This window comes from Hibiscus syriacus, unplaced genomic scaffold (assembly GCF_006381635.1).
Source record: "Hibiscus syriacus cultivar Baekdansim isolate YM2019G1 unplaced genomic scaffold, ASM638163v2 tig00111392_pilon, whole genome shotgun sequence".
NCBI lineage: Eukaryota > Viridiplantae > Streptophyta > Magnoliopsida > Malvales > Malvaceae > Hibiscus > Hibiscus syriacus.
The window spans coordinates 1,987,953-2,001,171 of NW_024063078.1; the positions used below are offsets into that span (position 1 = coordinate 1,987,953).

At 36.6% G+C, this 13,219-nt stretch overlaps 1 protein-coding gene and 1 pseudogene across 1 annotated transcript; one reads left to right on the forward strand and one right to left on the reverse strand.

Moving 5' to 3' along the window:
- Window positions 1-230: 230 nt before the first annotated feature.
- LOC120160612 (probable ATP-dependent RNA helicase DDX46) lies at window positions 231-3,075 on the forward strand. The gene is made up of 7 exons (XM_039170987.1): window positions 231-391; window positions 1,184-1,535; window positions 1,582-2,126; window positions 2,182-2,333; window positions 2,402-2,546; window positions 2,594-2,934; window positions 2,986-3,075. Exons 1-7 carry the CDS (start codon window positions 343-345, stop codon window positions 3,049-3,051), a joined length of 1,650 nt encoding a protein of 549 aa, XP_039026918.1. The 5' UTR covers window positions 231-342; the 3' UTR covers window positions 3,052-3,075.
- Window positions 3,076-4,555: 1,480 nt separating this feature from the next.
- On the reverse strand, window positions 4,556-13,016 carry LOC120160714 (annotated as a pseudogene).
- Between the last annotated feature and the right edge of the window lie 203 nt (window positions 13,017-13,219).

Genomic DNA, 13,219 nt, shown 5'->3' on the forward strand with positions numbered 1-13,219 from the left:
AAAATAATTATTTAATCAAATATTAAATGTATTTTTTGATATCAGGCCAAAAACGGTGGGAACCTTTTAAACGACACACTTGTTTGATCATGTCGTAGTGCTGACGTGTTTCATCGGTCTATCAAGGTTGTCAGGCCGAGGCAAAACTCTTCCAAAAAATTTACGATTTTTTTATAAGGAAAACTGTTCTTTTTCATCTTTTCGTTCTTCGATTTTTTCTTTTATTTTTCCGTTTATTTTTTCATAAATAAATTTTTTTGTCTTTAATTCCTCTTATTTTGTTTTGGGTTTTGTTTTATCCTTGCAGATGAACGGTAGAGGCAAAGCAAAAAAGAATCAAAGATGGGAAAGTCTTCTTCTTTGAAGAAGAAACGTTCCAAAGATTCATCTCTAGTAATTTATATTCTTTCCCCTTTTTAAGTGTGATTTTTTTGGGGTAAAGTTAGGACTGAGACGAGACAGATCGTGAGTTACTCGAGGTCGACTCGATCAAGGCTCGATAAATACTCGGATCGAATGGACTCGAGCTCGACTCGAATTCTTAACGAGCCGAAACGAACTACTTGATACTTGACTTGAAAAGCTCGTGAGCAACTTAAAAATATAATATATAAGATTATATTTAAAAAAAATTATTAAGAATATTAATATTTATGTATTGATTTTTTTAAAGAGAATACATTAAGATTTTCATGCATTTAAGGTTCAAGTTCGAGTTTGAGGCTTCAATCGAATTAAGTTTAAGAATTTTTTTTTTCATTTCGAGCCTTTTCAAGCTGCTTACGAGTTTCAGTTCAGGATTTCGAGTTCGAGTCGAGCTTGAAAATTTTAAGCTCGCGAGTTTTCGAGTCGAGTCGAGCTCAGCAATACTCGAACTCGACTCGGCTCGTTTTCACCCCTAGGTAAAGCTTTTGGTCAATCATTGCCTGCATTTGTAGTTTAGTGGTTTAAAAAATTACCCTTTGTTTGGATGTCTAGGAATCCTAGGAAGATGAAAGTAATCTTTAGGCTCTCTTTGTTTGGTATTTTGTTCTTGATTTGGCTTAGTTTGTACTTATTTTGGTAATTTAATTAGGTATAGACGAACCCTTTTTAGTAAATAAAAGTATCATTTCATGTTTGAATGGAAGCTTAGTGAATTTGATCTCTCCCTATGTATGTATATGTGTGCATTATTCGTTTTAGTCGCGAAAGAGGAAGAGAAGTAAGGTTAAGAGCAAGAAAAGCAAATCCAAGAAACTCTGTCGTCGAAGAGATGATTCAGTTTCTTATTCAAGTGATACTGAGCCTGTTTCATCCTCTACTTCCGAGGATGATTGTAGAAGTCGAAGGTCCCAGTCCCGTTACAGGAAGGGCAGAAAGAAGAGGTCTAGAAGGTGGTCCTACAATAAGGAAACTTGTGAGGATTCTCCTAATGTGAAGAAACGTAGGGGGTCGAGGAGAGGTGATACGAGGAAGAGAACCAGCAAGAGGAAGAAGTCTACGAGAGGTGGGAGTGTGAGTTCTTCCGGTAGTCGGTCGTTGAGTTGCTCAAATTGTCTGAGTGACAGTGACGATCAAATATGAGAATAGATGGGGCAGATCAGAAAGGAAGGAGAAATACGGAAGATCGGAGAAGGTTAAAAGGGGAAGCAAGAGGAGGAAGGGCCGATCAAGGAGTTTTTCTTCTTGCAGTAGATATAGTGAAGGATCTGATTATTCGATCGAGGGGGGAGTACTGGAGGATGGCAATTCGAGAAGGCTGAAATCAGTTATTACTGTTTTCGAACAAGTAAACGAAAGCTTCAGAGAACTGATTGCTAATGAGCCTATAGAAGATGTATATGATCGTGATGATTATCCATCCTGCAGAAGCAATGATAGTAATGATGGCGGTGGTCAGAGGGAGTTACGGCAACATACCCATACTGTGTCTGAGATGATAAAGCCTCCAGATGATGAGCAAGTAGGAGTTTCTCACATCAAAACTAGCAATGCTGAAGAAATTAATGTTTCAAGTGTCACTGATGGTTTAAATGGTGACGATATTGAATCGATTTTAAGACAACGTACTCTGGAAAACTTAAAAAAGCTTCGTGGTGAGCTCCAGAAAAAGATTAATCCTCCAACTACTCAGAATGATAAGTGTTGATGATGGTCAATCTCCATCCTACGTAAAAATGGTCTCGTTTCGGATTAAAGCTCCTACAGCAGATGATGGTAGAGTGGTGGTAACAAGCCAAGCCAGCCAACAGATTAGACGGCCTCTGGATAGAAGAGACTCATCCACTCTCCCTAAGGACGATAGGAACACAACAAATACGAGTGATGATGGAAAATATTCCAAGACTCGGGTGTGATGTTGCTTCCCCACCAGCTCGGTTGGTTCCCGCTGGTATTTGTAGAAAAGTGGATAATACAGGTATATTCTGTCTCTAATAAGCCGAAGCTGGTTATATCACGAGTCGGACTTGATTCACCTAATACTTGCAATAGTCAGAAACAAGTTGTTGTTACCCAAGAACCTTCTCAGGCCAGTTTGGTAACTGAAACCAGTGTAGACGAGGGTGGTTTAGAAACTGCCAAGCCATAAAACCCTCCGACAACTGTGCAGCTTCTGTTTCTATTAGGCCAAAATCTGCCAAGTCGCGAATAGGACAGGAACCACCTAATACTTGCACCACCCTAAAACAAGAATTTGCTGCACTAGAATCTCCTCAACCTAAGTTGGCAACCGAGAGCAGCTTGGGAGAGAGTAATTTAACTGCCCAAACTGTGAGTCCCGATGAGTGTGGTAATCCGGTCGGTAGATATAATGATACCTGTGATTCTACTTGCGATAAGACATCCCCTTCTGGAAACGTTAGCTCGGATAAACAAGAAGATGAGACAAAGGATGGTTCACAATTTCAGCAAAAGACGATGTCCGTAATGCGGGGTGGGGAAATGGTGCAGGTTAGGTTTTGATTATAATATTGTTGGATCTTTTTGTCTTATTTTGTGCAGGTAAGTTACCAGGTTTATATTCCTAAGAGAGCCCCTGCTTTGGCTAGGAGACAGCTCAAGCGCTGAGCCCATTTGTTAATCGATGGATTTTGATTAAAAGAATCAAACTTTAGAAGCATCGGCTGTAGAGAACTATTTGATTGCAGTACATTTTGGTAGCATTCTTTAGTTCACTTGCTTAAACCATTTGATGTACCTTTTTATATATTTATTGTTGCTCGGCATGCACGGATTTGATAATTTTAGATACGATACGAGAAAATAATTAAAATACGATATAAATATAAAGTTTTAAATTTTATTCTCCTCCTATTTTATTTATCTTATTTTTAATTTTCCAATTTACTACTAAACTTTAACTTTATAGGGTTAATTTTTTTTTGTCATTCTACGCTAATCTTCTAATGATGTTATGATTGTTAATCTTCTAATGATGTTGTGATGTGGATTAAATAAACAAGTTTTTAAGACAGGTCGGAAAAAAAATAAAATTAAAATAATATTACCCAAATTCTAGTCGTCTTCTTCCCTGAGCAATCTCCACATCCTTCCAACCTTCACCAAGCAGCCTCCAAAGTCTCTCAAACCTTCATCGAGCAGCCTCATTCACAATAATCTCTTCTTCACTGTGAGCTATCAAGCATAGTTCATCGTTGACGCCTCCCTCAACCCATCAACCCTTAAATCCACAACCATAACCTCAAAACCACAACCATAGCTCTCAAAACAACCATTGTAAACCCTAAACTCAAACCCCAAGCAAAGTCTTGAGCTAAACCAAGTCTATAAACAAGAAAGGAAGAGCTTACCTTCAGACTCCCGATGGTGGCGGTTCTAGTTCATGGATCGAGAATCCATTTGATGGAAAGCAAGTTTGGGTGACGACGAGCGACATACCTAAATCTCGCAACATCTAACGACTACACAAAGAGATAGTCACAAAAAAATTCTGAATGGTTGGGTCATATCGAGATTTTTAAAGAGGTTTCCTTTGAATCTGATCCGATAGAGAGAAGAGGAGAGAAAAATTCTGAACGGTGACCACAACGACTGCAGAAGTTGTCGGACGATGGCGATTTGAAGCAGATGTTTGGTTCATCTCGGGATTTTAGAGAAGGTTTTCCTTTGAACCTAACCTGAGAAAGGAGTGTTGCCCGGTTACTTCAGGGGGTGTCCAGCGGTGACGATATGGAGATGTGAGAGCAACGACGACGACAATATGGAGAGGTGAGAGCAACGGCGGCGACTAGGTCTTGACTAGAGAATAAGAGCAAATTGAAAGTGTTGCGAGTAAAATAGGAAATAAAACAAAGTTCACGAAACCTCCAGATTCGGTGGTGTTAGAAGTGAGTATTTGAATATGTCGAGTAGAAAAAAATTCGAATTTGAATTAGTCGAGTTTACAACTGCAAGGTACATTGAAAAAACTGTAGTGTAAGCAGGCTCTGCAAGATTATACAAAGAGATTATTGTTTTAATGAATGATTAATGTTTGTGAGATTACATCCTATAATGTGATGATAGCAAAGTTTAAATTATACATCGATGCCATCTCCCACAACACAAAAAATTTGATCGTAATGGATGAAAATTACACAATTTCTTACAATGTTATGTACATCAAAATCATAAGGAATGCAGAACTGTAAAACACAATACAAAAAACAAGAGAGAAAATCCATCTCTGTTTTCTTCCCTTCAATTCGGGTTAAGATCACGCGATGTTTGGTTTTGCCACCTGCATTACATGCGAAGATTTCAGAACGATTCGGGTTAAGATCATGTGTTAATGGAGCAGTAGTTCAACAAACCTGGAAAGCAGAAATCTCGCAAGAGGGCTCAAGTTGGAATTTGAATTAAGTTCTTTATGCTGCTGTTTTCCTCTACTGTCGGCTTCTGCGTTCAGATTTTGTGCATCTTCAGGAGTCATCTTGCCCTTGTTGAACAAGCGAACTGCAAGCTCCTGCATATCTCTCATTGAAGATTCCTTCGAGCTGCAAAATTTTATCTTTGAGTTTATGATTTCAAAGAGACCAAGATGGCTTACTTTCAAAAGGGATGATAATGTGGGATACAAAAGTTAACCTTGCCAATCGCTCGAGCAACCTGCGAACAAGAGCTTCACAAGATCCGGGCTTTGCACCCTCCATATTTATGAGAGAACTAGTAACTCCACGTACAACTGACCCTTCTGAATCATCAGCAAGGACCTGTATTTTTATGCATCAACAAACTATTATGATGCGAACAAAATGAGGAAATGCAAGCAAACCTCACAGTAAATAGCTTCAACCTACTTAAATATGAAGAATATTTCAAAGTTACTGTCACGCTAACTGGCAGGGAAACCTAAAGTAAACGCGAGTAGTGCGCACCTCTTTTAGGGATGGGATAAGCAACATGGATAGTGGGACAGATGATGATATTATCTTGGCGTTTTCTTCATCATCACTTGGTTGGCGTACCCTTGGAAATAATCTTCGTGCATCCAAATAGTCACGGGAACTTCTGGAGAAAAATAATAATACTCAGTTATAGTATCACAGCCAAAATAAATAACCAAATCTGTATACATTCTCAGCATAAGAGACGTGGAAAGTTAACTCTTTATCAGGCTTACCTGGAAGAATCAGAACTGTTGTTAATTGGACGACTTCTATTTTCCTGCCCGGTATTGATCTTGCTCAGTCCAGATCTATCCTTTGCATTCCCTTTCCTCAACCCTGCCTGAATTGCAGCTTTCGCCTGAATTGACATATTAAAAGATGAGCTTTTCAACAGAAACCATGACCATACACAGAATCTGTAAGTTAATAATGCAAGTTCCATGGCAAACTCATGTTTCTATGGGACGAAATTGGGCTAACAAATATGATATAACATATCAATATAATCAACGTAACATACACTTTATAGCCCATTTGATTGAAATTCAAATACAACCAAACAAGAAATAGCTAAAAAGGGTTACAACATAACGAAACCGATCAAGAAAGATAAAAAACAAAAACCACCTCTGCAAGATTTGATGCACTATCTTCAACAGATGCACTTGAAGTTCTCTCTTGACTTCCTAGCCTGGATCTTGGAGTTCGAGGAGAACCGGATTCATCATGTTGGCCACGCAAAACAACAGTTCCAAAGGTAGAAGCATCTTCATTAGAAGAATAAGCGCTGCTAGACTACACAGCACATTGAAATCTAATACAATCAATGGCAGGGACACACGGGAACAGAGACTTTATTTACTTAAAATTTGTGGGTAAAAACGTGAAGGAAGCTTACAAGAGAGCTTGGGTTGTGAAACAATGCAGGTGATTGAGATCCTTTAGGAGACCTTACTACAACAGTTCCTGACCCACTGACAGACATTTCATCCTGAAAGCAAAGAAAAAAATAAAACAATGTGCCAAGATCAGCGCATAAAAGGAACATATAGATAAGTGTACGAACGAGAAATAAGAACATGGACTATACGAAACTGGCTCTAGCTTAACAGAGATGATTGGTAAATCCAACGTAGGGAATTTAATTTCTAGCCCCAATCATCAGCATACAGGAAAAAAAAGTTCTCAAAAAAGCATAATCGTATTACTAATTGTATGTAAATTTAGTCATATGTTTAATTTCACTGTGTTAATTTGAGGGGGGGGGGGAAACAAGCCTTTGAAGCCCATAGATTGTCCCATGCAACAGAGCTTTTAATTAAGGGTGTAAGACAAAACTGATTAGGTTTTGATGCCAAAAGCCACAATGCAGAGAATAACTTTTCCATTGCTTCAAGTTTTGTTTGGGAGGAAAGAGAATCTTACATCATAGTTACTATCCTGGTTTTCATCATAGTATGGATCTCTAGTGTCTTTTCCAGAGGAAATTTCTGAAAATTCATCAAGCGCATTAACCCTCTCTAGTGTTCTCCGTATAGCTTGATTATTAGCAAATTTTTCTTTCCTTTCCCTGAGACTTGTGGAGATTGTACTGCACTTCGGACAGTGCCTGAACTGTTTGGTCCACCAATGCTGAAGTCCCATCCAGCATTTCTTAATGTTTTTCCCTGATTACTGCTGATCAAATCAAGTCAGCATGAATACAATCAAAATCAAGAAAGTACTGATGGTTAACACAATTAACCCACCTAGCTCGAACAGTTTCTTCACCTCTTACATCTCTATTCACCTTCACAGTGTCAGTGGACTCTCCTACAACTCTGGTGCCATTTCTTGGGGTTTCTGCATCTTCCTTTAATTGGTATTTCGGGCGCTCTCTATTAAGAACACAAAACACAAGCATCTCAGCTACAATAGCCAATGGAAGAATGTACTTGAACTTAACATCCCTTGGCACGGCATTTCAAAAACATAACTAACACGGTAACACCATTCACATAATATAGTTTTGCGGGTGCTTTGACACCTCAAAACTCTGTCAGATACAAGTTCCAATAGATAGATTACAGAACACTAAGCACGAGGTGGCACCTAATTCTTTCTGGAAGACTCTGACTCTTCCTAGCATTCCTGATAAAACGGTGCTTGAGAAGTTCCTTGGCACTTGGCCTCTGAAATTAAACAGATAACAGAAAAGCATAAGGCACTTTACAGCATTCAGAAAAAAATAAAGCCAAAAAAGGCAGGCTCATGCAGTTTATACCCATCAGAATATTTCTTGAAGCTAATAAATCATAAAAAACATTGTACTTTAATAGGAAGCAGATAGAGTTCAGGGAAAACTTGAAAACCTAAACAAATAGGCATTCAAAAGCATAACTGCATACCTCAGAAGGAACTTTCTTTAAACATAAGGAAACAAATTCTTTCATAGGGCGTGAAAAATGCTCATCCAACTGCAGGATAGAAATTTTGATTATAGTTAAAATGAGAAGAATGACAATTCCATCAAGAATGAGAAACGTAAGAATAAATCATTGACATAAACTTCATCAATATGACAAATATCTATTGACATTACCTGAGGCGGATGTTCTCGAGGTATTATAAAAAGAACTCTCATAGGGTGAAGGTCTGCCAGTGGAGGTTCACCTTTGGCCATTTCAATTACAGTTATACCCAAAGACCAGATATCAGCCTGTATCAGCACAAAGTCCCAGTGATGTTATACTCATTATTCAACAAGATTGCAGGCTGTGCACAGAAGTCTATGAGGAGGAGAATGTGCAGATGGATGGCAGGTAAAAGAAGCAAAACATGTCAGAAAAATTGCGGAAAAACTCCAAAGAACAGCTTTTAGAAGTACCTTCTCGTTGTACCCTTCGGAATTCTGAATCACTTCTGGTGCCATCCAGAATGGTGTTCCTACGAAAGTCTAGCATTGTCGACCTTATTAGTTCATTGAAAATCATATAGAAATCAAACCATTCATGCATTAGAAAAATAACCAAAAGTGGGTTAAATGGAACGCTGAAAAATTTAGCCGCAAAAGAGTATATACTGAAAAGATAAAAGAATCATCAGTTATCAAAGAGTTGTCAACATTGCTTTTCTATAAAAGAAACAAACATAAGCCAAAAATCAACTTATTTTCTAGACAGAGAGAATAACCGGCCAGAAACCAATGTCATTAAAGGCATAGAAAATAGTAAATAAACAAATAAACACAGCAGTCAAGCCCTGGAAAGAGAATTTATGCTTATCGGAAAAATTATGCATCTTAACAAACCAAAACACAGTACCTTCCTCCGTGATATCGTTCTTGTTAGTTGTGCTGAAACACCAAAATCCGCGACCTGTTACACGGGCATAGATTTAACTTCCAACAGCAAAATTTATAGACCACCAATTTTAAGCATACTCATGGTCACTCTATGCAAACAATTCATGCTAAATATAAGCCAATTTGAGAGGAAGAAAAGTACTTTGACATCACCGTTCTCGGTCAATAAAATGTTTGCCGCTGCCAAAAGTGATAGCACAAAAGTTGTAAGTGATGAACGATTAAACTCACCAAAACCAAACATATAAAGAAATCAAATAATGGCTGAAAAATAAATGAAACAAAATCTGAAAAAGAGTCAATACCCCTACAAGTCCAAAACAAATGTTTAATAATTTTCTTCTACCTATGAGAACCATATTTATTGCTTATAAGTGGATCAAATGAGTGAAGAAAACAACCTTTGATATCTCTGTGAATCTTTCCTTCATTATGTAAATATTCAATTGCGTGCAGCAAATCTCGTGAAATACATGCAATTGACGTTTCATCTAGTGGAGGGCCTGATTGGAGCTGTATATAAAGAATCACCATTACCTTTCCACAAAAACTAAATGCTGTTCAGGAACTATAGTGCATCAGATCAGATAATAAGCAAGTTTTCACCAGAGTGATACGAGAAATTTATCAGTTGGTACCCCCAATGGTTTTCAAAAAGGAAAAAAGAAAGAACGACCACAAAGGTCTACAAAGAAAATGCCTTGAAATCGGAACTAAAAGTACTAGAATAGAAAAGATAGCACAAATGCCTTCAATGTTTAGCAATCTAGAAGCAAGTAACAGAAGTAACCTACTAGGTCAGCAACTGAACCACCAGCCATGTATTCCATTATTATCCATAGTTTAGTTTGATGAAGATAGGAACCATAGTACTCTGTGATGTATGGACAACGGCATTGTGACAGAACAGAAATTTCCTGGGAAAGAAATGAAACATATGAACAACCTAGTAACCAGCTCATTGAAGACTTAGGATACTAGCACACAAGAAAGTGGGATAATACCTTCTGGATATCCTCAATTTCATCCTCACTGCAGAAAGCAAAACAAAGGCAAGAATAAAAAACAGATAAACAGCAAAAGCAAAATAAACACCAAGTGAATGGAAAGAAATTATTATTTGCCCCATCTACAGATAAACAAAGGCACGCGCAATTTGATGACTAAGCACTATGAGGGATGAAGTTGATAAAGGGAAGAAAATTTTGCTCTGCGGATAATGCACAAACTATTGGTGCAATTAATTCATTTATCAAGCAAAACATTCACCAGAAATACCCATGCATACACTTACAAACCAAGAGTAAGAGGGAAGGATCAGGAACATTAAGCAACTGGTTAAGTTCATACTTAACAAATGAAAACCATATACAAGACCTTATTTCTCATAGCAAGCACCTGCCACTACAAACATGAAGAGGAAGAAATGAAGGAAAATATAACAGGGGAATCCACTTACGACTCCTCTAAATCAATAACTTTAATAGCAACTACTTTGTTCAGCTCCTTGTCAAACCTGCAAACCAAGAAAGGCATCAGCCATACATTTCATTTTCATAAACCATGATTCATGATTTAAGCAGTCACAGCATATGCAACATGACTAAAGATAAGAAATAGGCATAGATATATGCAATACAAATTAGCAGTCACATAGTCAAATAAGATAAAGCATAAAAAATGCTTCAAATCTGAAATATAATGTTCATTATCTGGTTTGCTGAAAAAGAATCAATTTAATGAACTGTTCCCATATAATTAAGCCACCATGTCAACGATTAAATAAATATATAAATAACAAATTTAATAAGAGGGCGAGTTAAAAGTGGGGGTCCCACTAGAGGGATTAAACTTCCAGCAGTGCCCTTTTTCAAAAATATAGTTTAATCTAGTTAACTCAAAAAGAAGACGGAATACCAGTTTGGCTTTTATCACTCATGTGCACAGCACAGTAAACATCCATTCCACCTCTAAAAGGAAAGAAAGTCAAGCAAGAACTAACGAATAAAAAGGTGTCACTATCTCTAAAAGGACAGTAATAGACAAAACAGACCAAGAAAAATCAGGCTGATGTATGCTTTTGCTGAATTTCTTAAAGAGATTTGTAAAACCATGCATGCAAAGCTCGTTAATTTAAAAATGTAATTAGTAGTTATTTGACACTTAAAAGATGTTACATCAAGGCTAAACAGCATCGAACAAGAAATCAGAAAGAGAGAGAATAAAAAGATCAAAGGGAAATTTAATAGAAAATGGTAATGAGAGAAGGAAATTTGAGGAGGAAAAGGAAAAGGAGACACCAAAGAGAACCAAGGTTGGGAAATTCCAAATCCCAATAATAGAGTTACTTATATGCTAAACCCTAAACCTTGAGACAAAATACAAAACACCATATGTAACCCTAAAAAACCTAGAAATTACTGTAAAACTTATATAATAAATATTAAAATAAATTCCTATAAGATTCTAAGTCTTCAAGCTTCTCTTTATCCTGCACCAGTAAGAAGAAATATTTCCATCTAACAAGGGCAAATAAATCATTGAACATTTTAGTAGGCCAAGTAGATTCTACAGCAAAGGAAGGCATATAATTTAGCAATCACAGTTCACAATAAATGGACAAAAATAAAGAAATTTTTAATTTTAGGCATTATAATTTCAGTTAATTCCTTTACATAATAAACAAGTAAGAAATTTAAATCAAACCATAGCAGCTTTGATAAGTTCAAAATGTACATTTCAATTTTGAAACCATCTATACAGGGTAGGAAAGGCGGGTTTCATTTCACTGATAGATTTTCAATTAAATTTATTGTTTTCAACCTTTTTAAGAAAACAAAATCAGAGGTCCATTAATTTATTAACTTCCATGATTCCATCACATGACAAAAACAGAGTCTCCCCCCCCCCTTTGGAGGGAGGAGGGAGAATAAATGAGGGCACTCTACATTGATTTGAATCAAAATATAACTAAAAATCAGTAAGATCTACCAAGTGATGTGACTATCACAGGATAACTCAACGGTTCAAATTTTGCAGAATAAAATTGGTAGTAATGAAATAATAAATAAATAAATAAAGTTATTATAATGCTCACAAAGTTATTGGACCTCTTCCTAAACACCAAATTGAAGTGTATGATTTAATGTTTATAGCTTAGTCAATCAACAACCAGCAGGCCTTGAAGCTCCTTTTTATCTCACTCACAGGAAGATTTGTTTTCTCTATATTTAATTATTAAAAAGAAATTAAACTCTTAGGGGCATGATGTGATTTAATTTGTATTTCAAAATATTTCCAGTTCAACAATAGTATTGGTATCAATTAAGACTAATCCACCAATCTACGCCTATAAAACACCAGTAACTAACAAAAATCCTACGATGTGCTACATAATACATTCAATCACAAGTCCCCCATATCACAATCACTTGAAGTTCTTTCCTTATAGCAAAATGGAAATAAGCAATTCAATGCACTCAAGCAGTGCAACTTACGCTTTATAGACGTCGCCAAAGGATCCTCTGCCAATCAACTCTGACTGACTAAATCTAGACCCTGCTGCTTCTGGTAAACCTGCTATATCAGCCATTTCTGCAAACAAACCCTTTGGACAACAAAGAGAAAACGCACCCCGAATTCAATCCCTCAAACATTCACATTCCAGGCATTCTTCAGTGCGAATTCCATATTCAACTTCACAACTGCCCAAACCAACCTCAAAAACCCAATCCCTGGAACAGAAATTTTGGAACAAATCCTATTAATATCCTCAAATAAAAATCAAAACTATAAATAACAAAAACAAAAGTATGCCCCTCATAAAAATCCCACATTTCAAGATCTAAAACCTCAACTAAATTAAGCCCTTTTTTACCCCAAAAAAAAAAGAAATCAGAAAAATGCCTAATCTATTGCCTATTAGCTCTTACAACGAAGGCAAAACATAAAAACGCAACAAAGAACACAAACAAAACAATCAAAATTTCCTTTCTGTTAGGTGAAAAATATGATATGCTAAAGTGATAGGCGAACAAGAACAATAACAATTCTTACAAACAAATTCAACATCTACCCTTTACAAAACTTCATTCTCTGCCGATAGTGAAATCACAACACCCCTACGTGTCCTACAAAAAAGGTCGGAAACTAGTTTTTCATTTCATTATTTCTTTTGCTATTGGAGAATTATTTCCTATTATACAAATTTTTACCTGCTGGGTATCGTCAGATCTTTCTCTTTCGTTCTTTCGATGTTTGTCACTGTCCCTGTATGAAGAATTTTCAGATCTATGAAATAGACGAAAAAAAATTGTTAATGGAATTATGTGTTGTAATTTTTACAGGTAAATTTTCTTTTGGATAAAGTACATAAATGATCTCCCGACTATAGAGTGATATTTTTTAAATCTATTAACTATTAATAGTTACAAAATGGTCACTTTTATATTCATATGTTTCAAACTCGTCATTTTCTGTTAAAAACATGATCGTCTGAGCTGGG